Source organism: Danio rerio, chromosome 7 (assembly GCF_049306965.1).
Source record: "Danio rerio strain Tuebingen ecotype United States chromosome 7, GRCz12tu, whole genome shotgun sequence".
In the NCBI taxonomy this organism is placed as follows: domain Eukaryota; kingdom Metazoa; phylum Chordata; class Actinopteri; order Cypriniformes; family Danionidae; genus Danio; species Danio rerio.
The window spans coordinates 72,422,501-72,449,358 of record NC_133182.1 but is presented as its reverse complement, the minus strand read 5'-3'; the positions used below and the strand labels follow the sequence as shown (position 1 = coordinate 72,449,358).

General features: G+C 33.9%; 1 protein-coding gene across 4 annotated transcripts in view; it reads right to left on the bottom strand.

Annotated features, from left to right (window-relative positions):
• sbf2 (SET binding factor 2) overlaps window positions 1–26,858 on the bottom strand; it is a 288,988-nt gene that overhangs the window by 160,736 nt on the left and 101,394 nt on the right. For all 4 annotated transcript variants that reach the window (XR_012382813.1, XM_009303601.4, XM_009303602.4 and 1 more), the window contains exons 6-10: window positions 23,448–23,553; window positions 11,187–11,319; window positions 4,019–4,127; window positions 3,817–3,930; window positions 12–89 (exon numbers count right to left, since the gene is read on the bottom strand). Coding sequence is in view for 3 of the 4 variants with exons in the window: in XM_009303601.4 (XP_009301876.1) it covers window positions 12–89; window positions 3,817–3,930; window positions 4,019–4,127; window positions 11,187–11,319; window positions 23,448–23,553 (540 nt within the window). In the remaining variant the exon portion in view is untranslated. The remainder of the gene's footprint in view (window positions 1–11; window positions 90–3,816; window positions 3,931–4,018; window positions 4,128–11,186; window positions 11,320–23,447; window positions 23,554–26,858) is intronic.

Genomic DNA, 26,858 nt, shown 5'->3' with positions numbered 1-26,858 from the left:
GATGATCTTACCAGCAGTTTGAGGTTGGATGGAGCAGAACGAGGGGGTGGGAAGGCATTATCTGCTCCTTCCAGATCTGGGTGCAAAACCTGCAGACATAGGAGGTATTTAGAGTGAGGTAATATCCTGCTATCAGTGGGAAGAAGGCAAATGGTACAAATATAGATTTAGGAATGTCTCAGAGTTGTATTAAAAAAAATCATTACTTAATAACAGCACAAGAGGCTGTCTATGTTGAAAGTGCAGATTAGCTAATGAGAAAGATAGCATGTGGGTGTCCATCACCCTGTTAATGTGCATTCTGTAGTATCGCTTGGAAAACAAGCCAAAATTCTGATAAAAATGCCTTAAAAGGTATATATATATATTTTTTTTTTCAAAAAATGATTTCCAAACCTATAAAGCTGCTCTAACAACATGATAGAAAAACAGCCATTTGATAATGTAGTTTAATGTGAGGTACAGGTGAAAATCTTTCCCTCCCCTGCACTTGTCAATTATTCACTATTTCAACCACATATGTAAAGTAAACCAATACAATGTTTCTGTTATTAATCAAATCCCATTCTAGCAAAAACTAAAAATCACATTAAAAAAACATTCACAAACAAATCAAAAGCAATGCTATAAAAACTAAATCAAATTGAAAAAAAAAATAAAATATATATATACATACAAAAAGGCGTATTAAACTTAAGTGTTATTTTCATGGTTTTAAATGACATTTGTAAAAAAAAAAGTAAAAAAAAGGCCAAAACGATTTAAAAAAAAAAGAAATAAAATTAAAAAATCTAGTAAAATTGAAAAAAGTGGTTTATATAGACAAAACGCATATTTAGTGCTTGTTTTTTCCATATTTTTTATTTTTCATAGTTTTAAATGACCTCATTAAAATAAAATAAATATTATATAAATTATATATTATAATGTTATTACAAAAAACTAAATATCAAAATTAAATCAAGAAACTAATTTCTTAAAAAAATCTAATAAAAAAACAATATATATACATAAAGCATATTAAATGCAAGTGTTACCATCATAGTTTTAAATGACATTTGTAAAAAATAAGACCAAAATAAATTACAATTATAATATTATCACAAAAAAATTTAATATTAAAATTACAATTTTTTGAAAGATATAATAAAACAAAAAAGTATTTTTTATATAATGAATGCAACAATTATTTTCATTGTTTTAAATTACTTCAGAAAAAATAAAAAGCCAAAATGAATAATTTTTAAAATAAAAATCTTAATTAAAAAAAGTGATTTTCATACATGAAAAAAGCTTATTAAATGCAAGTGTTATTTTCACTGTTTTAAATGGCATTTAAAAAAAAATAAAAGGCCAAAATAAAATACAATTATAATATAACGACAAAAAAAAAAAAAAAAAAATTATATATATATATATATATATACATATATATATATATATATATATATATATATATATATATATATATATATATATATATACATATATATATATATATACATATATATATATATATACATATATATATATATATATATATATATATATATATATATATATATATATATATATACATATATATATACATATATATATATATATATATATATATATATATATATATATATATATATATATATATATATATATATATATATATACACATGTATATATATATATATATACGTATATATATATATATATATATATATATATATATATATATATATATATATATATATATATATATATATATATATATATATATAATAATGAAACTAATTTTTGAAAAATTGAATAAAATTGAAAAAAAGTGATTTACATTCACAAAAAGCACATTTAATGCACTAAAAGTGCTATTTTTATATTTTTAAATCACTTCAGTAAAAATAAAAGGCCAAAAAATACAATTATAATATTATTACAAAAAAATTAAAATTGAAATTAAATTTAAAAAAAAAGATTTCAAGATTTAAATACATAAAAAGCACATTAAATGAAAGTGTTATTTTCATATTTTTAAATCACTTCGGTAAAAATAAAAGGCAAAAATAAATTATAATTATAATAATAATACTAAAGATATTTTTAAAATGTTCATTATTTGATAAAAAACATATATATTTTAAAATGTTTAGAAAAAAAATACCGCTGCATTACACTTACTGTTAACATGATTTTATATTTTTGTAAATATAATAAATCACAATTTTTTTGGTCACAATTTATTAGTTTAACCTCTTTAAATCAAGTGCTATTTTGGGTTTTCCGCCTGGATTTACACAAATTCAAAAGCTTCCGAAATCGATACCATGGAGTGGGGCTGTGTGTATAGCACCTTTAAGCAGTGTGTCAATCAACTGCTGTCAGTGAGCCAGTGCGCAAAGCCGGTATAGACATAACCTAAAGCAAGTTCAAATTATAAATATTTCTTTAACGATACTCATCGAAAATTAATTTAATCTTACCCCGCGAAGAGAATTTTTAGTTGCAGCATAAAGACATCAGGGCACTCTAGAGCCCTGCAATACTTTGTAATAAAATAACGTTCTTAATAGTTTTTCTTTTCATTCTAGAAAACCGTTTTCGGAATATTTTGTTTATTAAAGAACACAAGAACCGAATCGGAAAAATATCAATTCTGCTCAGAGTGAAACGTTTGGATTATTATTTTTTTTTTTCACTTTTAACGGGCAACTATGGTGAAAAATCTACTTTTCAAACTGTTTGGACAGACATGTGTGTAAGTATAGTGTATAGACCGTCATATTGGGGTGATATAAACACACCCAGTCCTTTTTTTTCAATTTAACAACATAAAAACAGTGGACCAATTGGAGGGGTTTTCAAACCGACTGCAACTTTACGTAGGAGAGCGTCCCCCCCGCCCACGAATATTGATTGACAGCCTCGCGTCACGATCATATCCTCAGTTTCTTGTTTCACGTCCGCCATTTTTAGCGTGTGAGTCAAAGCGATGTCACTACAGGAACACCCTTGCTCTCTTTTTAGATGAAAGGCTCCTTGGGCTCAACACAAGATCAATATTCTCCACATTATCGCTCTAATCGGAATTATTGCTTGTACCTTTTGCGTGATGCGGCGTAGTGCATTTCAAGGTTCTGCGCTTGGGTTTCTGTCAGGGTGCACGCGGCGGAGCTTCGGGTTAGCGGCTCGGCAGCCGCGACGCTGTTGTGTTTGCCCTGTGTTTGGAGTTCTGGAATGCGTGGCGCGACGATTCGGGACACTTCATGTTTCTGCCGCGCCATTGAGAGTGTCTGGTGTGCCGTGTCGTGGTGCATTCGGTGACTAAGTCAAAGTTAATTGAGTGTGTGTTGTTTTCAGCTCGCCACTTGTACACCGAGACTATACAAACTATACAAAGACAATGATTTTGTACTCTCTGCTTGGTCTGTGTCCGAGTCGTACATGTACGGCTGAATGCTCATCCTAGCTAGCTTAGCTTAGCTTCTCTCTATCTGTCTGTCAGCCTGTCTGTTGCAAACACAGACCGCGGGAGCTCTAGGCTCCGCCCCCTTGTTAGGTTGGACGGGAAGCCGAAACTAATTTTCATGTGAAGCAACACACCCCTAAAACAGCAAACTGTGTAAACGCCCCTAACATGACACTTTTGAACACATTAAAATAAAAACATCTGAACTGTGTGTTGAACTGAACCTAAACTGGCACACTCAGAAGAACCATAATATTAATATTAAATCATAAAAAAAGGGGTAAACTATGTGCCCTTTAAGCCCTGAGAAAAACACCATACAACAACGTGAGTGTGCAACATGTATTTTTTGTCGTTACCATGAACAGTGCTTTTTGAGTGTTGTGCAACAGGGGTTCAGGAAGCTGTGAAAGGTGGATACACTCTGGTATTTTTATCGTTCCTCCATCAAGGTCAGCAATGATCACATCGAGCTGTAAACAGAAACCAAAACCCAATCAGAAATCCCCGAATGAATGACGGAGCAGCACTGAAAAATGTGTCTTTTCTGCAAGGCCTCACCAGCTCCTGGATCTCGCTCTGGAACATGGAGTGAACGCCGATGATGAAGGGTGTAGGAGAACTCAACACCTCCAACAGGCGGGACGGGAGGACAGGAATGTAAGGGTAGCTGCGGTCCAAAGCAGAGTTAAGCAACCGCAAACATCACTTCAAGTAATCAGCAGATGTCCGCATCAGACTGTTCTCATTACATACCGAACTCGAAAATAGAACACACTGTTGCAAAAGAGCCTAAAAATAGACCTTTTAAACAAACCAAAAAAATTACTTATCATTTCTGAACACATTAATTCTGGCTTTTTTTGTGGAGGGTTCGTTTAACTGGATTCAGCAGCTGTTTTAGTTTTGTATGCAATGCACTTAGATTGAACTTGAATTTTTTATTTGAATTTATTTATTGGCTAATTATGTTGCTGAAGAATTAATATGTTATTGATTTTGTAATTATGGTTATATATACACTACCGGTTAAAAGTTTGAGGTCAGTAGGATTTTTCACCAAGGCTGCATTTACTTCATCAAAAATACAGTAAAAATTGTACAATTGTGAAATGTTATTACACTGTAAAATAACCGTTCAAAGGTAGTTTATAATTTACTGTAATCATTTATTCCAGTGATTTTAATGATGAATTTTTAGCTTCATTACTCCAGGCTTTAGAGTCACATGATCCTTCAGAAATCCCTATAGCAAAATAGGCAAGTAATAATAGTAATTATTATTGTTGTTATTATCATAAATATAATTATTATTAATGGTAATAGTAGTCAAAGCAATAAAATACAATAAGAAAGCAGTTATTTAAAATAGTAATAAATATTATTATTATTATTTACATTTGATAAATGCCGCCTTGATTAACAGAATAATTTTCTTAATTTTTTTTTTTTTTTGTTAGGGTGCTTTCACACCTGCACTTTTGTTTCGGAACGTATCTCGTTTGCCCATTTAGCGCGGTTCGATTGGCATATGTGAACAGGGCAATCGCGCTCTGTTCCGCGCCAAAGTAATCGCTCCGAGATCGCTTGAATGAGGTCGTCTCGGCTCGATTGAAACGAACCCTGGAGCGGTTCGATTGCAGTGAGAAAGCGATCCGATCCGAGCGTGGTTATATCACAGTGTTTTATGGATATGTAATAGGCTTACGGCTATATGAAGAGAGAATTATGAGTAGGGCGGGAAGTTTCGCGAGTCTCCGGATGCCCGCAAACGAGTGATGATCTCCCGGTAATCTCGCGTCTCCCTCCCAGTCCTCAAATAGGCATCTTCGCGCACCCTTCTCACCCCTCCCCACCGCGTCTCTCCTCAGACACGTCACGCGCGCGCACCCTGTCAATCACCACCAAACCACCACCTCTCCTGACAGCTGAGCGGGATGCTGCAAAATAAACCCTGACACTGACCAATGTAAGGAGAGTTTCCCCGCACGTGACTTGTTTTAGCTCTTTTGGTCCGATTAGAAACTTTGCAGTGTGAAAGCGAACCGCTCCAACAGCAAAGAGCAACAATGTTACAATTTTAATCTCTGTTTCGGAACAACTGAATCGATTCACAGGTGTGAAAGCACCCTTAAACTGACCCCTTACTTTTGATCAGTAGTTTTATATCAGTAACAACTCAACTTGACTATGGTGGCACAATATTAAAAATAAACGAACCTTGGGATTTTTCATTTTTCGGCGATGTACTATATAATGCGATATGAATACAATCATGTACGTCAGGTGACTTGAACAGCTCGATTTGGAAAGAATTGATGATTTTCAATTAAATGGAATGATTCTGTTGAGGACCCTTTCTGGATAAAATAAAACAATTTGCACACAATAAAAATGCAGTAAACAGTGTATTATGGTCTTCTGAAGACTCTAACAGTAGTCCAAGTTCTCTAACAGCCATACTAAATTTTACTTTATGAGAATGAAGATATTAGTGTTATCTACCAGTTAGAAATTAGCCGATTCGTTGAGTGGTGCGATATAAATGAGCTAAAAATAAATACTAAGAAAACAGAAGAGATGATATTTGACCCAAAGTGACCATCGTCAAGTGGTTGTTCATGACCATCCTATCACTCAGTCAGAAACCTATAAGTACCTGGGCATTTACATCGGCAGTTCTTTTACATGGAAAATGCACATTGAGTGGGTTTGTTCTTGTTTACACCAGAGATTGTCTTTTTTATGGAGGTTGCGTCTATTTGGAGTTAACAAAAAGCTCATGATGTTGTTTTATAAAGCAGTTCTTAAAAGCATTGTTAGACATGGTATCACAGTGTTGTTTGGCAACCTATCTGTTTAGTGTAAATCTAAGCTGATGCATCTCTTAAAGACAGGATGGGAAATTATTGAGCAGGAAGAATATTTTAATCCTCAAGTTTTACATGAGAATTGTGTCCTCAATCAGGATTGTGAACGATCCAACTCATTTTTTGTTTCCACATTATGAACTGCTTCCCTCTGGTAGAAGATATAGGGCCCTAGCATACACCCAGCGCAATGTGGTGGAAGGTGCGACGCAATTGTTGTTTGCTAGTTTCAGCTTGGCGCAAGAGTCGTTTTGATGTTTTGCGCCACGCTGTTTAAATAGCAAATGCATTTGCGCTCAAAAGTGCACCCATAGGCGTTCTGGTCTAAAAAGGGAGGCGTGTTGAAGTGTATTGCTGGCGCAATTTTGAGAAACTATAATAGATTTTTCAATAGACCAGAACAAAGCCGGTCTATTGTCCAGCACAGAGCACGTTAGTTGTGCACCTGGGTTACACACTGCTTAATACACACAAGATGTAGAGCAATACACAAATATCTTTACACATGAAAAACAATTAAAACATTAAGGATATATAGGATATAATAAGGATATATATAGGATATAAATATAAAGGATTAAAATATTACAAAACATATTATTTTCTAGCCTACATAAAAAATCTCAGGAGGCTTTTTCAGTTCATTCATAACAATATGCTTTTGTATAATGTTATTATTATTAGCAGTATTATTTATTATATCCATATTTATATGTGTTTTATTGAAATCAAGCTTAGATTTGCCCACCTGTCAGGTTTTAGACCATATGGGGCATTGCATATATATTACGACATAACTTTTTTGAACACATTTGTTTTTTGAACACACTTCAATATTATTTTTCATTTATTCATTTGCTGGAAATTATAACTGAATTTAGAAATAGTTTTGAAAGAAATCTGTTTAACTGTTTTCTTGCTAGTGAAATGCTCAGTTTTTCCACTTACACTGACTTTATGTCATGTAAATAGCAAATGCGCTATGGCGCAACGCAACTGGCTCTTAAAGGGAATGGGACATGAGACTGTAATTGGTTTATTCTCAAAACACACCTATAACTCATTAAGAAAATAAGCTCAACCCTTTTAGACCATGCGCCACGGCGCAAAGCAGATTTTTCCGTCCTTATAGTAGCAAAAGTGGATTCTGACACGCCCTGAATGCATTTGCGCTCTGCACTTTGCGCATGGACCGTCAAAATAGTCCATAGAGTCCCAAAGTGTAGGTTAAACCGTCTAAAGAAATCCTTTGTACCCGTTTCAGTCTGTTTATTTAGCAAGAGTCTATCTTAAGTAGCATTATACATTTTGTAACTGCTGTAATTTGTATTGTTTTTATTGTTTGTTGTTATGGAATGGCTGCAGCAATATGGTGATGCACATAATGAATTTCCTGTCAAGGACACTAAAGTTTACTACTACTACAACTATTACTACTACAGTACTCAGGTAACTGAATAATCCAATATAAAATAATACACTACAAAAAAATGCTTTTTCTTACTAAGAGTCACTAAATTCTCACTAAGTAAGTTTTTCCTTAAAACAAGCAAAATTATTGGCCCACAGGGTAAGCAAAATAATCTTATGTCGAAAGGAAAAACAAGATTATTTTCATGCTTATTCATGCTTTTATCAGCAGCAGGGTGGATTACTGTAATAGCCTCCTCACGGGCCTTCCCAAAAAGACAGTCAGACAGCTGCAGCTCATCCAGAACGCTGCAGCCAGGATTCTGACCAGCACCAGGAAATCAGAGCACATCACACCTGTCCTTAGGTCTTTACACTGGCTCCTAGTTACATTCAGAATAGATTTTAAAGTATTATTACTAGTCTATAAATCACTAAATGGCCTATAGGAGCTCAATATATTACAGATATGCTCACTGAATACAAACCTAACAGATCACTTAGATCTAAAGGATCATTAAAACTTCCAAGAGTTCAGTCAAGGCAGGGTGAATCCACCTCGAGCTACTGCACCCCCTACTGCTGGAATTAGCTTCCAGAAATGATCAGATGTGCTCCAACATTAGGCACATACAAATCAAGACTGAAAACATATCTGTTTAGCTGTGCCTTTACTGAATGAGCACTGTGCTACATCCAACAAATCACACTGTTATGCCTTTCCTCTCTTTTTCAATCTTTTAATACCTGTTTTAACACATTTTCACCTGTTTCTACTGATTATTTCTTTACTTGTTTTTTTATTCATGTTTATGTAATGCATATTGAATTGCCACTGTGTATGAAATGTGCTATATAAATAAACTTGCCTTGCCTTGTCTTGCCTATGTTGCTCGTTTTAAGAAAGAGATCATTTAATTTTTACATATTACTTTTGAAAACAAGACAATATATTAAACTTGTCAAGAAAATCCTTCTTGATTTAAGTATTTTTAGATATTTGGACTAGAAACGAGACAAAAGACCGAAGTAAGAAAAGCATTTTTTTGCAGTTTAGTCTTCAATGTATAATGTCAATTTCTTATGCATGAATGCTTTTAAAATACAATCACAGGCCTCAAAAAAACACATTTAAATAATAATCTTCAGCTTTTTTTTTTTTTTTACTCTGCAGTGACAAAAAACATGTGGTTCCATGTCAACTTTTATCCAGATTTAACATTGCACACCCTGTGACATGACTATTGTGGATGTGCACATTGATATATATGCGGAAATGATACAGTTCAAGTCAGAATTATTAGCCTCGCTTCAATATCTGTTCAACAGAAAGATTTTTTTCAACACATTTCTACATGGAATAGTTTGAATAACTCATTTCTAATTACTGATTTCTTTTATCTTTGCCATGATGACTACATAATATTTTACTAGATATTTTTCAAGATACTAGTGTGGAAATATAAATTTATATCATCTAATTTTAAACGAACAATAATCTACGTATAACTAAAAAGTTATATTCTCTGGTTTTAATTACATCCTTTCATTGACATCCCAGCTAGGAGAGACATTAACTTTTTGTCTTTCTGACTACAGGCTAAGCCAAAGTAATGCAAATTGTCAGTTTCACAGCATAGTTGTGTCTATTGTTTTCTCTTTTCGATCAACTGGTCATCCGGTTTCTGTCTCCAGAACATGATGAGACCAGGCCTGAAAAAGCAGTTTACCCTGCCGACCACAACTCTTAATTTGCATGCTTTGTTTAGCCATATCCCCTCCTCCTAACAGGACAATATAGACAGGACATCTTTGTCTTAATTCAGACTTGTGACAGACTTGTGAAAGAACTTGCAGACTGCGGACCTCTAGTAGGCTCTTGCAGACACATGGACATGTTAGGCCCCGTTTACACTAGTGCGTTTTAGTTTTAAAACGGCGTTGTAGAATGAAATCGATCCGCGTCCACACTCGCGTTTTACCCAGCGTTTCTGAACAGCTCTCTGTCCACACCAAAACGCTAAAAACGCACATCACGTGACCACACACACACTCTCGGGCAAGCGCTCCAGCATTTCTACCCAGATGAGAGCTCTGCTTGTCGGACTGCTCATCAAGCATCTCCCGCTGGATCTAATCTCACTATATTTGCTAAACGTGATATTTCATTCATGTTGTTGTCTTTATCTAACGACATAGGCCAATTCCCTGACTTTGGTCATTGGAATCTATTAATTTACTTGTTCACGGGTAACATGTTTTGGTTAAGCGCAAAGATAAGTTAATGATTAATCCAGGTACATTGACTGGTCGCTTGCCTTTATTTCCTACAATGTATAAACTTATTGTATGTTATACTTTTTATAATTATCGATTAATAAAACTGATATTCAGCAAAAGAGAGGGTGCGTTTCGTATTTTCACTGAAATTGAAAGGAGGCAGTTGTTATCGGCTCCGTTTTGTTATAAATATCCACACAGTGAAGATGACGCTCATAAATGCAGCACGGCGCCTCAACATTTCTGCTGTCTGTTAAGTTGCTAATATTAAAAAGAAAATAGGCAGTTCCTTAAATCGTGTTTACATTTTATTGTTGAGAAAGTGAAACAACGTAGCCAAGGTGATGTGAATGAAGTTATAAAGTACACTGTTCCCTTTGAAGATTTACCCGTGTCCTCGGTATGTTTTCCATATCAAACTGAGAAGAGGGAGACTGCAGCCTTGATCAAACTTGCGAAGTCTGAACTTACAAGAAGAGGATGCAGGACTGAACTGTGTGTGTTAGGCTACTTAATATTGAGGAAAAGCCCCAATCAGATAGGCGAACGTTTGCAGCCCCGCCTCCGTTTTCAGATGTCTCCGTCTTTCCCCATCCACACTGAGACGGAGCAGCAGCGTTTTAGAATGAAAACGGCCTCTCCAGCGTTTTCAAAAAGCTCCGTTTTCGGCGCTCGAGAACTCCGGCGTAGTGTGGACGGATGGCGTAACCGTAGCAAAACTTATGCGTTTTCAAACTAAAACGCACTAGTGTAAACGGGGCCTTAAAGACGCTGTATGACTGCAGATTAACCAACACGTCTCAATAAAGGAATTCTGCTTGTTTCGAGTCTCCTGGACTTGGTTCTCTCTTCCTTTCACTCATTTATTTTTATACAACACTAGTATTCAGTGACATTTAAAGGCTTAACTAGGTTAATTAGGCAAATCATTGTAAAATAGTGGTGTGTTCTGTAGACAACCAAAACAAATATTGCTTAAGAGGGCTAATAACATTGACCTTAAAATGTTTTTAAAAACATTTATTTTATTCTAGCTGAAATAAAACAAATAGGACTTTCTCCTGAAGAAAAAAATATTATAGGGAATACTGTGAAAAATTCTTTGCTCTGTTAAACATCCTTTTGGGGAATATTTGAAAAAGACAAAAGTAGCCCTAGTCTTGACTCACCTGTATTTAAGAGGAAACATGAGGGTCTCTAAGGCACGGCAGGCCTCTCCTAGTCTCTGATAGCTGGAAGAGTGGAACAAAACCTTGTGCTCCGTCAGAACTGCACAAAACAGACTAAGAACATTCTGGATTCCTGCAAGAGAAAAACAACACAATTGTACAAATACTTATGAAACATCAGCAACATTCACTTCAAATGAATAAACCATTTATTAAAACATGACTGAGGTTAATATAACATGTATGACAGTGAACTGAAATATATTATATTGCAATATATGTATAACAAAGCCCATATTAGACCTTGTTAGTTAGTTTAAAATGTAACAAACTGACACAAATAGGTTTTAGTGTAACATTAATTTATTCTGAAGTTTAATTGTTTATTATGTTTAACAGAAGCACATATTTGACAACTGACACCGATTGCAGACCAGCAAAGCACTATAATTTATGCAAATGTTGGATTTTTTTCCCCTTTTAATAGTGATGGCGATTGATTTTCTTGTAAAAATGTGTATAATTAATGAATTTAACCTCATTGAGACTAAAAAGCAAGCCATAAACTTGAACAAAACAAAAAAAACAAGCACAAATATATTTTATGTTGGGTATAAAAAAATAGAGATCAATGAGAGAGAATATAAAAACGAAATGGCATGAGGAAGGTGTATACATTACATGGAGAATAAGAATAAAACAGAGGTTTTGCCAAGAGTATATGCTAGCTAACTAACCAATTAAAATGTTTGAGGAGGATTGCTATGAAGAATATTAATATTAATAGGAAAAAGAAGAAAAAGAAAAAAATAATAAGTAAATGAAAATAATAAAAAGTAAAGAAAAAGTAAAAGAAAAAGAAAAAGAAGAATATGAAGAAAAAGAATAAGAGAGCAAGAAGAAAAAAAGAAAAAGAAAAATAAAGAGAAAAAGAAGTAAACAAAATAATAAAAAAAGTAAAGGTAAAAAGAAAAAGTAGAAGAAAAATAAAAGTAAAGGAAAAGAAGTCAAAAGAAAAGAAGAAAAAAGAAAAAGTAGAAGAAAAGAAAAAGAAAAAATAAGAAGTAAAAAGGGAAAAAAGAAAAAGTAGAAGAAAAAAGAAGAAAAGAAGAAAAAGTATAATAACAAAAAGAGTAAGTAAACAAAAAGAAAAAGACAAAAGTAAAAGTCAAAGAAAAAAAGGAAAAAGTAAAAGAAAAAGTAGAAGAAAAGAAAAAAAGAAAAAGTAAATGAAAAAGTAGAAGAAAAGAAAAAGAAAAACAGAAGAAACAAGAAAACGAACAAAAATAATAAGCAAAAGTATAAAGTATAATAAAACAAGAAGAAAACGAAAAAGAGGAAGAAAAAAAAGAAAAAAATAATAAGAAAAAGAAAAATAAGAAAAGAAAAAAGAAAAAGTGGAAGAAAAAAATTAAAATAAGAAAAATAAGTAAAGAAAAATAAGAAAAAGTAAAGAAAAAAGTAAAAAAAAAAATTGGGGGAAAAACAAGTAAAGAAAAAGTGAAAAAAAGAAAAGATGAAAAAGGAAGAAGAAAAAGAATGAGTAAGCAAAAGGAAAAAAGTTGAAAAAGAAAAAAGAAAAAATGACGAAGAAGGGAAAAAGGAAAAAAGAAAAAGTAGAAGAAAAGAAAAAGACGAACAAAAATAAGGAAAAAATGAGAACTACAAGAAGAAAACGAATAAGTAAACAATAATAAAAAAGAAAAAGAAGAAAAAAGAAAAAGTAGAAGAAAGGAAAAAGAAGAAAAAGTGAAACAACAAAAATGTAAAAAAGAAGTAAAGAAAAAAGTAAAAAATAAATAAACTTCATCCAAGCAAATTAATGACACCAACATCTTTTACAAAGCAAGAAGCTGCAAAACAATCAAGATCATCTAAAAGCCGTAGTTCATTATTAATGTGTCCACACTGGCATCTGCAAACATCTTCTGGGTTTACTTCCGTTGTTTGAGATAATGGCATTAGCCAATCAGAGAATGCATGCAAATAAACAACGATATTAATTCATTTACATTCCAGTCTCTATCGTGATGGTGCAAATAATGCCCCAAGAATGTCCAATATGAAACAGCATCATAAATCATATGTCAAAACTCCTCAACGGGAGTCATCTGAAAGAAAGCGAGAGATAAAAGTTTACAGTTCCTGTTTTTGTTTGTCATCAACATACCAGTGAAGCTATTAATCACAAGCTCGGCAGAAACAGAGACAGCCAACCATTAACAGACGTATCCGCAGTGCTGCCGGGGTCAGCGTTCCTATTATGTCTGTGTCAAACTCTGATACGCACCAATAAACAGGAACTAGATATGAAAATTCACATTGTCTGTCCTGTTGACCAAATACCTGAATCCAACAATGAGCAAAGAGAGGATGAAATGTTTGGGAACATGGCATACTTGTCATTCCTGTAGACCAGTTTTAGAAACATCGGAAGTCATTGTGAATGCTGAATCGTGGTTTCTAGCACGTTGCTATGCAGTTGCTAAGGTGCCTATATGAATGATTAGCTGCTCACGATTGGGCTGTTTAGTCTGGATGTAACTGCAGGTAAATGTTTGCCATCTACTTTGATTTAGTTTAGAGTTTAAAAAGGTGAACACTTTTATAATTTAATGATAATAACACTAATTATTAGCACCAATGACACGTGATATGTGGCTTTGAGTGTCTGTCTCATCACAAAGGTGCAAACAATACTGACATATAGTCTACAATTCTTGCACAACCTGCAGTTTTATCTGTTATCTCTCTCTTTTGGTTGTACCCAATTTAAACGTGAGATTTTGGAAACTTAAATTTAGCGGGAACGGTTGAGTCAAAGGCCGAACATATGGCGGGAACGCTCAGGTGCAGAAATAAACCTGGCGAGAGAAAATAAAAAGTAGAAGAAGAAAAAGAACAAGAAAAATTTGAAAAATGAAGAAAAAAGAAGAGCAAAAGGAAGAAAAAAAGAAGAAAGGGAAGAAAAAGGAAAAGTAGAAAAAATTGAAGAAGAAAATGAACAGCAAGAGGAAAAAGAAGAAAAAGAAGAAAAAGAAGAAAAACAAAAAGAAGAAAAAAAGTCGAAGACGGAGAAAAAAGAAAAAAATGAAAAGAAAAAGAAGAAAAATAACAAAAAGAAAAAAGAAAAGGAAGAAAAAGAAGAAAGAAATAGTAGAAGAAAAAGAAAAAATTGTTGAAGACGGAGAAAAAAGAAAAAAATTAAAAGAAAAAGAAGAAAAAGAAAAGAAAAGAAAAAAGAAAGGGAAGAAAATGAAGAAAAAGAAATAGTAGAAGAAAAAGAAAAAGAAGAAAAAATAAGAAAAGAAGGAAAAGGAAAGAAGAAAAGTAGAAAAAAAGAAGAAGAAGAAAAATAAGAAAAACAAAAATGAGAAAAGAAAAATAAGACAAAGATGAAGTCGGAGGATGAAGAAAAAGAATGAAAAAATAAAAGATGAAGAAAAGAAGAAAAAACTGAAAGAATAATAAAAAGAACAGAACAAAAGAACAGAAAGAAAATAGGAAATAAGAAAAAATAAGAAAAGGAAAAGCCTCGGCTCTGTTGGCGTTTCTGTGTGGGGTTTGCATGTTCATCCCTGCGTTCGCGTGGGTTTTCTCCGGGTGCTCCGGTTTCCCCCACAGTCCAAAGACATGCGGTACAGGTGAATTGGGTAGGCTAAATTGACCGTAGTGTATGAGTGTGAATAAATGAGTGTGTGTGGATGTTTCCCAGAGATGGGTTGCGGCTGGAAGGGCATCCGCTATATAAAAACGTGCTGGATAAGTTGGCAGTTCAATCCACTGTGGCGACCCCAGATTAATAAAGGGACTAAGCCGACAGGAAAATAAATGAATTAAGAAAAGGAAAAGTAGAAAGGTGAAGATAGAGAAAAGGGAAAAAAAAGTATGAAACAAGAAAAAGCAACAAAAAAAGAAGAAGAAAAAGAACAGAAAAAAAGAACAAAGAAAAAGGAAAAATAAAAAGAAAAGGTTGAAGAAACAAGAAAAAGAAAAGAAAAAAGAAAAAGAAAAAGTACAAGAAAGAAAATAAAAAAGAAGAAAAGGAAGGAAAAAGAAAAAGTAAAAGGAGAAAAAGAAAAAGAAGAAATAAAGAAAGAAAAGATATAGAGCAAAAAAGCACTGGAACCAAGATGGAGCCCTGGGACACAAGTGGTTTCCAGCATATTCCTGTGCAGTTGCTAGGAATATGCTAGTATCCAAGCTAACTATGTGAATGACCAGCTGCTCCCGATTGGTCTGTTTTGTCTGGATGTAATTGCAGGTAATTGTTTGCCATCTACTTTGATTTAGTTTATAGCTTAAGCCTGGACACTTATAATTTAATGGGATTTTAAAAGATATATAATAGAATGCTGTTTTCATGGCAATTATGACAGTCAATTTCCCCAGAGGTAACAGATACAAAGCAAAAAGCAAAAAGCAATGGAGCCAAAACAGAGCCCTGGGAGAAAGTGAGAAGATGAATAATTTAAAAAATGTTGAACTCTTACAGAGAAAGCCAGTCTAGTAAATAAGAGGAAACCAATTCAGGGCTGTTCCAGAAATACCAACCTGCTGTCTTAGTCTCTCTCAACTATTATACAGTGATAAACTGTATCAAAGGCAGCGGTGAGATCCAATAAAACCAGTGCAGAGCATTCTCCTGCATTCGCTTTGCATTAACACGTCATTAAAAACTCTAAGAAGTGCAGTTACAGATGAGTACATACCCGATCTCGGTTTCGCCTCCGGCCCCAAAAATACAACAACACGTTTCATAATCTTGTTTGTGAGGCATGCAGAAAATCTCTTTCTGACCTGGTGACATTTACTTATCTTTTGGAACGGCTACACATTTCTGACCCGTGCACAGACAGGGACAGAAAGAGATGCAAACAATAAACAGGGAGTCTTATAATGGCAAATGTTCCTCTATTTCTCATGGTGAGAGACAGGCCATCCTCCAGACCTCACTCGGTGACCTCTCCGCAACCTCATTCGGTTATATCATTGTAGTCGTTTGAGTTGCAGAGACAAGCAGTCAAATATTTCGCAGAACAGATCAGCCACTTTTGACACTCATAAACAATTGTAAAGTCCTCGTGCTGCAGGTATTATGAGGTTTGCTAAAGGTGCAGCAGCCGTGCAGTGAGGGGTTTGCGTCTTTAATAATCTACGACAGTTTGCATTCATTAAACAGTAAGAATGATTAATAAATCCATATGAAACTGTCCTTTAAAAGTCACATCTTGTCTTTAGTTTTGGGCTCTGGCACACTTTACACTCACACTACAAGGGCCCTATCATACACCCGGCGCAGTGTGGCGCAAGGCACGGCGCAGTAGTCTTTTGGTAGTTTCAGCTTGGCGCAAGAGTCGTTTTGAGGCGTTGTGATACGCTGTTTAAATAGCAAATGCATTAGCGCTCATTTGTGCGCCCATAGGCGTTCTGGTCTAAAAAGGAAGGCGTTCTGAGGCGGACCGCTGGCGCGTTGCTATTTTGAGAAACTATAATAGATTTTTCATTAGACCAAAACTAACCCAGAGTTGCGCCTCGCTTACGCACTGCTTAATACGCACAAGAGAGCAATAGGCAAATATCTTTACATATGAAAAATGTAAATATTAAGGATATATATAGGATATAATAAGACTAGATATAGAATATAAATATAAAGGATTAAAATATTACAAAACATATTATTTTCTAGCCTACATAAATATGAAAAATCACTGCTTTTATGTCTTCTTCATCTAGGGAGGCTTTTTCAGTTCATTCATAACAATTTGCTTTTGTATAATGTTATTATTATTAGCAGTTTTATTTATTATATCCATATTTATATTTGTTTTATTAAAAACAAGCTTAGATTTGCCCACCTGTCAGGTTTTAGACCATATGGGGCACAGCATGTGTTTTAGGATATAACTCAGGTTTTTGAGCACATTTTGTTATTATTGTTCATTTATTCATTTGCTGGAAATTAGAACTGAATTTAGAAATAGTTTTAAAATGAATATTTGCGCTTAACAAACAAAAGTATTTATTTATAGACTAATTGATGTCTGTGCGTAAAGGTTTCCCTATCCAAGAGCAAAAGTGAAAGTGATCCATTATCTCTCATTCTCACGCAGTAGATGCTCTGTTTAACAGTTTTCTGTTTAAAAAACTGTTAACTGTTTGCTAGTGAAATGCTCATTTTTTCCACTTAGACTTACTTTACGTCCTGTAAATAGCTAATGCGCTCTTGGCGCAACGCAGCTGGCTCTTAAAGGGAATGGGTGATGAGATTCTAATTGGTTTATTCTCAAAACACACCTATAACTCATTAAGAAAATAAACTCAACCCTTTTAGAACATGCGCCGCGGCGCAAGGCAGATTTCACGTCCTTAAATTAGCAAAAGCGTTTGCGCCCTGAAAGCGTTTGCGCCCTGCGTTTTGCGCTCTGCGCATGGACCGTCAGAATAGAGCCCCAAGTGTACCGCGCCAAAGCCCAAGTCAACCGCGCTCTGGCACACCTCTTCCAACCGGGCCAGGGCCAGCCAACTGAACCATGCCTGAGCCTGATTCAGAGCACTCGCACTTCCATGAAACGGGCCTGGGCAAGGTTCGGATAGCATAGTGTGAGTAGGCCCTTATTTAACACTTTTAAGTCCTGAATGTTTAAGCGAGATGTTCAAGAGATCATCTCCATGCAAAAGAAGGACACTAGTGCATGAATCTATGGTAAATTGGACATAAACTATTATGGTTAGCATTTGCGAACAGCTTTTTTTAATATATGGGTTACAAACGTTGACGTAACCAGTCTAAAAATATGCGGTCTAGCCAAGGACAAGTCTCGATCCAGGGGAGTCAAGAAGGCCTGTTTCGTTGATAAATCTGTTGTTGATTCACACAGGAGAACAGAGGACACGAGGTGGAGCATAAATTAGACAAAGGAGATCAACATGACATTTTTATTAGCTCATGTGGGTCGGCATGTTGCTGGGATATTACAGGCTTAAGTAACTTTTAGATCAGTCCCAGAAGTACCAGGGATCTGGGAGGATGAGACATTGACATGATGCTCTTATCGTGGAGCAGGCAAAGAGAATGGTATTTGTTATGGGGTTTCTTCCTCTGTTAGGTCAAAGACTGTCTTACAAGCCCACATCTGAACTTTCTATTGGCGGACAAAGAGAAGGTATTAATGATCTTGACACACATCCAGGATGGTTTCTTATTTCCAGAACATCTTAAAACATCTTGGAGCGCAAGAGATTGTTTTTACTTGCTGTTTGAATGTAGTCTGAGCATTTATTTCAGGAAAATTGCTGACTGATAATATCAACATCAAACATGTGGTAATGTTTAGGATAGTTCACCCAAAAATGAAAATTCTGTCATCATTTATAACTGGCTGAATGATCCCTTTAAAAAATTAATAATTCAACAAATTCTCACCTACAACTTGTCACATATTGAAGCACGATCAAGACCCCTTTTGCATAATTATTGACCCCTTTAGGTAGTCCTTCAGCGTTATATTTCTATCCTTTTAGGCATCAAACAACTTTATTCTGAGATGAACAGATGGGATTACCTTAAGCATCCACTTTACTGCTCAGATCTTGTGGTACGTTTACACCAAATGCGGATGAAGTCAAGCGCAAGTGATTTACATGTTAAGTCAATGTAAAGATGCAATAAGATTTCATGCAGCACTATTTGCGTGAATGAGGTCGTGCAAATGACTCGAATTATGTGAATGACTCTGTGCTAATTGAGCGTTTAGGCCGTTTGACGTGTTTAACGCGTGATTCAAGAAAATCGATCAGGTTGAAAAATCGTAACTTTGGCAATTTGCACAATTCGCTCAAGTTAAAAAAAAATCAGAACTTTGGCAATTCGCATAATTCACTCTAGTTGAAAAATCAGAACTTTGGCAAATTGCACAAATCGTTCGGGTTAAAAAAATCAGAACTTTGGCAAATCGCACAAGTTGAAAAATCTGAAATTTTCGCAATTCACACGAATCGATCAAGTTGAAAAAACTTAACTTTGTCAAATCGCTTAAGTTAAAAAATCTGAACTTTGGCAAATCGCACAAATCGATCAAATTGAAAAATCTGAACTTTGGCAAATCGCATGAACCGATCAAGTTGAAAAACCATAACTTTGGCAAATCGCACGAATTACTCAAGTTGAAAAATCAGAACTTTGGCAAATCGCACGAATCGCTCACTTTAAAAAATCAGAACTTTGGCAAATAGCACGAATCGATCAAGTAAAAAAATCAGAACTTTGGCAAATCGCACAAATCGATCAAGTTGAAAAATCAGAACTTTGGCAAATTGCACGAATCGATCAAGTTGAAAAATCAGAACTTTGGCAAATCGCACAAATCGATCAAGTTAAAAAAAATCCGAACTAGTTGGTGTCCTGAACTTATTAAAATAAGTTAAAGCAACATAAAAATATTTGTTGTCATATCTTTTTGACATAATTAAAAAAAAAATTATTTGTTTTAAAAAGATATTAGGTTTATTCGAGCAAAAGATTTTAAAAATATTTTGAATGGAATGGATAATGGAAAAGATTTTTAATTAAACTAAAAGAGAAAAATAGTACACTGGGTTGTTGTAACCAAATGTTGAGCCAAACATATGGACAAACTGTTTTTTACTTATGCAAAGTTATCTTAATATTTTGAGTCAGTTTGACTGATGTAAGTTTAGATGACTATAAAATGTATTTGGTTCAACTAAAAAAATGTAAAGCAGATAGATTTTTTAGTGTTGGCTCAAAAAAGTGTCATTTAAATTTAATTGTAAAAGAAAAAAATAACTCAATGTTTGGCTTGACCACATTTGACCCAACGTTGGGTTACAAAAACAGCATTTTTAGTACATATTTAAATTATATAAAGGCAATAATACAGGGATCAATTTTATAATCCAAAAATATCTCAAAAATGAGCTTCATTTTCTTGACATAATTCCTTTTTCCTGTTTTGGAGGATATCATTTTAGGGGTTAAACACAATCCAGATCTTAACAAGCTTTGTAAGATTAACCCTTTAAGACGACAAGGCAACTGATTCATATATTAGAGTGTTTAGACAGACATCAACATAAATAAAAAGATTAAGGGGTCATCGGAATTACCAAGATTGTTTAGATTGAGTGTCATTAATCAGAGATCAACATAAATCCTTTATAAAAGACGAGAAACCTCAGCAAACTGCAATGAAAAAAATCCACATTAGCCCATGTACAAGTTGAATAGTTCAAGTCAAATTCTGGCCAAAATAAGTCATGACCAATCCTAAAAACAGCACAAATTGTGATATTAAATGACAGAAAATGAGAAAAAGTAATTTCTCAAGTTGCACAAGACAATAATAGCGCCAAATCCAAACCTTTCATTTTAATTGACAGATGTACAACATGTGTTTTGTTTGCACAATCTGAAAAATCTAATCTTGCAAGCTCACTAAAAGCCTTAAGGATGTTAACGTGGTGCTAATTGGTACAAGACTGATTTGCAGCTGGATGGTAGTTCAACATAATAAAGTTGTGCGTGCGTGTATGTCCAAATCAATTCAGCTGAACGTCGAACAGCATACATTCCTCACCATTCATCCATAATAAGCACTTATTTTCATCTCGCTGAATGAATGACGTGTATTTCTTGAATTTTCTGTCTTCGTTTAACAAGATCTGACACTTTTGACTGATCACTGTACTCTTTAAAACCATGAGTGCATTCGTAAGTTGTGAAAGACTGAGTGGAATGAGTTGGTTTTTTGTGTGTACTTCTGCATACAGAACGAAAGGTGCAGCCAATGTGACTTAATCACTATGGAACTAGTATACACATGAGGGAATTGACTATTTTATGACAGGAACAGAAAACAAATCTATCATTGGTTTGCCCCATACTGCATCCTTCAAATTGAATACAAATGCTTACATTAATAATTATACTCAAACGACACTTTATTTAGTACCAGTGATGGGAATGACTATAAACAAATGGCATTATAAAAAAAAAATTCAGAAATGACTAATCAAATAAATGATTGCTTCCCCCATTACAATGTCTGTTACTGACAATTACTGACATATGATTTGATAACTGAGCTTACTGAAGTTTTCATCTGAATAGGCTCTGTATACGTTAGTCTCTGTCAGCCTGAGGGAGTGGGGGACATATCTGATGATGATTGGCATGTGTATGTGTGTAGGGGTAAGACAATGACATAACTAATGATGATTGGCATGTGTGTTTGTGTGTAGGGGTGAGACCAGCGTTTGGTAAGTTACCCTAAAAAAGTAATTTTTTAATAATTACTTATTACATTATTACAATTAGCCGGCAGCTAGCTCTCTGCAACTCCCATATTGTCGCCCACTGAAGCTAAGCAGGGTTGAGTCTGGTCAGTACCTGGATGGGAGACCACATGGGAAAGCTAGTTTGCTGTCGGAAGTGGTGTTAGTGAGACCAACAGGGGGTGCTGAACCTGCGGTCTGTGTGTGTCCTAATGCCCCAGTTTATTGATAGGGACTCTATACTGCTCAGTGAGCCGATGAGACGTTAAACCGAGGTCTAAAAAGATTAAGGGTTTAACTCCGGTATCTTGGCCACATTTGCCCTCTGTCCATCATGGCCTCCCAACAATCCCCATATCATAACTGGCTTCATCACTCTGTCTCCCCTCCACTAATCAGCTGATGAGTTTAATGTGAATAAAAGTGAGGACGGGAAGAGAGGTTGCGGACGCCGCCCTCCCTACTCTATGAACACGCCAGCCCTGCTGCCATCACATCTTCTAGGTGGATGTTGCACAGCGGAGGTGGATGAGGATATTCCCCCCAAAAATGTGTAAAGTGTTTAGAGTGTCCAGAAAAGCGCTATACAAACGTAAGGAATTATTATTATTATTTGTATTTAAATTACTTTTCTAATTACTTTGCCTGAAAACTTATTCAATAAGTCATTTAATTACTTGAATAAATTCTAATCCACATAAATCTCATAGCATAGACAATAGAAATAGAATTCTTTAAATTTGAGTAAACAGGATTTTTTAGTTTTGTTTTAAATAAATTTGCACTTCAGATTTGAACAATAAATGAATCAAAACGAGACGTTTAAAACTAATGACACTATATTTTATACATGAATACTGGCATAAATTTCATTGTTTATTGAGCATGTTCAGTTGTCGGAAAAGATAAAACTTTACTTGACTGTACTTAATTGAATTAATATTAAAAAAATCTGAATAACAATAAATATATATATATATATATATATATATATATATATATATATATATATATATATATATATATATATATATAGACAATTATATACACAATTTATACCTCAAATTGTGATGAACTAAGTTCTCCCATTTCTTTTATTAAGCATATGCAATTGTCTTGATAAATGGTGCTCTTTAGTTGAACAATAAAATTATTCTGCAAAATTTATATTACTCTGCTTCTCTAAATTTATTTATATAGAATATAATACAATTATATTTAAGTACAATATTTAAGGCGACTATACTGTAAGCAACTGTAGTTAAATAGTGGGAAAAGGGAAGAGTAATCCCTTCTTTTTTTATTTTTGAAGAAAAGTGATCTAATTTTAGTAACTACTTTGTAACAAATTATATTCAACACTGAGTGAGACAATGACATAACTGATGATGATTGGCTATGAATGCAGATAGCACTTTCAAAGGAGTTAATGAAGCTTCTGCATTAAAGCAATTAGCCTTTTTCACACTTCTGGGTCTTGGCTGCTTGTTTCCAAAGGGCAACGGTTTCTCTATAGACAACTATACAATAGCATAACAAGTGTTGCTGTAGCGTCCCTCAGAAAAAAAAAAAAAAATCTGCCAATTCTGTCTGGCCCTGCTTCCAAGCCCAAACATGCAAACTGTTTGCCCCCCTCTCTCTCTTTTCCAGCCTAAAGGCCACAACTACATGTTGTATCTGTAAATAGGCAAGTGTGTGAACATGGCCAAGAGCAGTGGTCAAGTAACTTTTGTAAATGTATTCAGGTGAAATGTGCAAAAAAAAAAAGTGTCAATTGTTCTCTATTATGCTCATATGACTCCTCTCGACAACAACATGTTTACAGGAAGGGAGATAACGTGGAACTATAAAGGACAGGAGATGTCTGCATAAATATGGGAAAGATAAAAAAAAGTGCATCAGAGAACAGTTAAGAGGTGGAGAATACTTCTAGCCTTTTTACAGAAGTAAAAAGGTACTTACCTAACTGCTGGAAGAGAAGTGCTATGCTTTTACTGCTGACCGGCAAGCTATCATTCAGTGGGGTCTGGATGAGCTGACGGTCCCCCGCTCCCAATGAAAAGAGTTTCTGAAAAGAGCAAAATATTTAAAAAAAATAATATTCCGCTATAGTCAAAATTGTTAGTGCTGTTTAAAGAGACATTTTTTCAACATATTTTTAAACATAATAGATTTATTTATTAATAAAAAAACAACATTTCTAATAACTGATTTCTTTGTTTTTGCCATGATGGCAACATAAAATTTTACTACAGCATAGTTAATTTTCAAGGTAATAGTCTTCAGCTTAAAGTGCAATTTAAAGGCTTAACTAGGTTAATTAGGCAAGTTATTGGATAACAGTGGTTTGTTCTGTAGCTAATTGAAAAAGTAAAGGGGGCTAATCATATTGACCTTAAAAATTTTACAAATAAATAATTATATTAATTTTCTTTCCAGCAAAACTATAGAAAATACTGTGAAAACCCCCTTGCTAAACATCACTTGGGAAATATTTGAAAACATACTTTAATAAAAGAAAAAAACTTGACCTTTTCAAATAATAAAACTGCATCATAATACGCTTTTTTTAATCACAAACTGCATGTTTCTGACAACTGTAGAAAGTTTAATTTTGGAAATAAATGTTGGAATCTTATTTTAATGTGCTGGTAAGAGTGACAAAATGTTAAATGACCCCTTTTTACAGCTTAGATTACAAAATTTGAAAGAAAAGAAAAAAGAAAAGAAAGTAAAAGGAAGAGAGAAAGACAGAACAAATGAACTTTTGCTGTGAAACAGAACGAAATTAATGGATTTAAGAAAGAAAGAGCAATTGAATAAAACAAAAAACAGAATAAAATAAAAAGATTGAAGATCGTACGAACAAATGACCAAATGAACGAACGAACATATAACCAAGTGAACGAGCGAATGAACAGGCATTTTTTTTGTAAAGTAGAATGAAATAAATAGATTTAAGAGAGAAAGAAAGAAAGAAAGAAAGAAAGAAAGAAAGAAAGAAAGAAAGAAAGAGCAATTAAGTTATTTTTTTAAAATGACAAAATAAAAAGATTGAAGAACGAACAAAAGAACAAACAACCGACTGACCGATCAAACAAACAAACAAACAAATGACTGAATGACTGAACGAACGAATGAATGAACGACCATATGACCAAGTGAACGAACAAATAAACAACAAAAAATGAATAAATGAACAAGCATTTTTTTGTGTAGTAGAATGAAATGGATTTAAGAAAGACAAAAGAAAGACGAAAGAAAAAAAGAAAGAAAGAAAGAAAGAAAGAAAGAAAACGAACAAACATTTATTGTAAAACAGAATGAAATTAGTAGATTTAAGAAAAATAAAGAAAGAAAAAGAAAAAAATACAAAAAAGCATCTACATACTACTTAGCCAAAGAAAAATGAATGAATGAAGTATGTGTGTGTGTGTGTTTTTTTCTTGTATCTTGGCTCTTGCATTGAAAAAAGCAGTGGACGTGCATTGAACAGAGCCAATGGGATGCACATGGTCTGTTTCATGAACAGATGCGCTGGAGTCTCATGACACATTCCAAGTGGATAGAGTTAGACTTGCACTGAAAGATGAATATATACCTCTCCTGAGGTCTGTTTATAACTTACACCCTGTTTGATCACAATAATGCCACTATCCAGCTGGGGAAAATAATGCTTTCTGGAAGAATTTTACATTTTATTGGTGAACTGTATGAAAAACAACACGGTACACTGAGGATTTCAACACTAAAGCCTACAAAAGCCTGCGGTCTGCATACATATATTTCCCTTGAAACCAATATCTGCATGTTAAAATATATATATATATATATGGAGATGTATTCATTTAGCTTGATTTATAGGAGCAAAATGTACAATAAAGTATAGATATAGAAACTTTGTGTGAAGAGAAAACACAGAATGAGACATGAAGAGTTCAGATGCTAAAACCTCTAAGTGACATCTGAAATGTTCTTCCAAAATGAGCATTTTTCTCAGCCTCCAATATTTTTATGTAGTTATTTCCCTTTAAAGGCAATGCAAATGGCCAATTTTGCCATAAAAGTGGATTAACTGAACATACACACAGGAGCTTGCAAATAATGCTCATTTTAAAAGAAAATTTCAGATGGCATTTAGAGGTTTTTGCATCTGAACTCTTAATATTGTGTTGCATCTAAAGGGACAGTTCACCCAAAAATTACAATTCTGTTATCAGTTACTCACCCTTGACTTGTTCCAAACCTGTTTTAGTTTTTTTATTTACTTTAAACTTTGAAGAAAACGATGATATTACGGAAGAACAATGGGAGGATATTTTAAAGACGGCCCACTCTTCTTCTATATGCGCCAGACATGGCCTAATGAGGTGCTCCATAAAGCTCATTTGACCAATGCCAAATTAGCCAAATTTCTCTCTGATAGAAGTGATGGGAATTGCCCCCAATTTAAAATTTTCTTTTTCAGTGTTTTTGACACATTTCAAAAATCTATTAACTTAAATCTAAACCCTAACCCCTTGAGAGCCCATTTTGGCATTTCAGAAAGAGTTAACTTGAATGTTGCACCTCGCCAGGTTATTGCTTTTTCTGCTCTTCTAGCTAGACGAGCCATCCTTATCAAATGGAAACAAGTGATTCCTCCATCACATGACATGTGAATCCGAGAAATCTATAGTTACATAAAACTTGAAAAATTAAGATGTTTACTCTCAGGATCTCTCAAATCTTTTTACAAGAGCTGGAACCCTGTGTTAGACTATATCAAAGGCTTACCCTGTTCAGTTGATTTCAGATCTAATACACAGTAATTAATTGGAAAGCGGAAATATTGACTCCTTAATCGTAAACTTGCTCAATTATTATTTTTTTTTAAAGAATTTTATTTTTATTTTTAATTTATTATTATTATTTTTTATTTCAGAGGATATGTTAACTTATAATTTATACATTTAATTTATTTTATTTTGAGGGGATAGTGAGAAAATAAGAAAAATAAAACAGTCTGTATTTTTTTTTCTATGTTGTATTGTATACTATGATGTATTGTCTTGTTAAACACCAATAAAAATTAAAAAAATATAAAAATAACTTTGAAGAAAACATTTTTAAGCACACTTTATTTCATTGATCCTTTTCTATTGAAGATATTTTGAAGAAAGCTAAGCTGAAAACTAAGCTGAAAACCCGCAATTAATGACTTCCATAGTATTTCTGTTTTTCTAACTATGAAAGTCAATGGTTACTGGTTTTCAACATTCTTCAAAATATCAAAATATAAAACAGAAAAAAGAAACTCCTGAAGGTTTGTAACCACTTGATGGTGAAGTAAACTTTCATTTTAGGGTGAACTATTTCTTTAAGAAAAAGTGT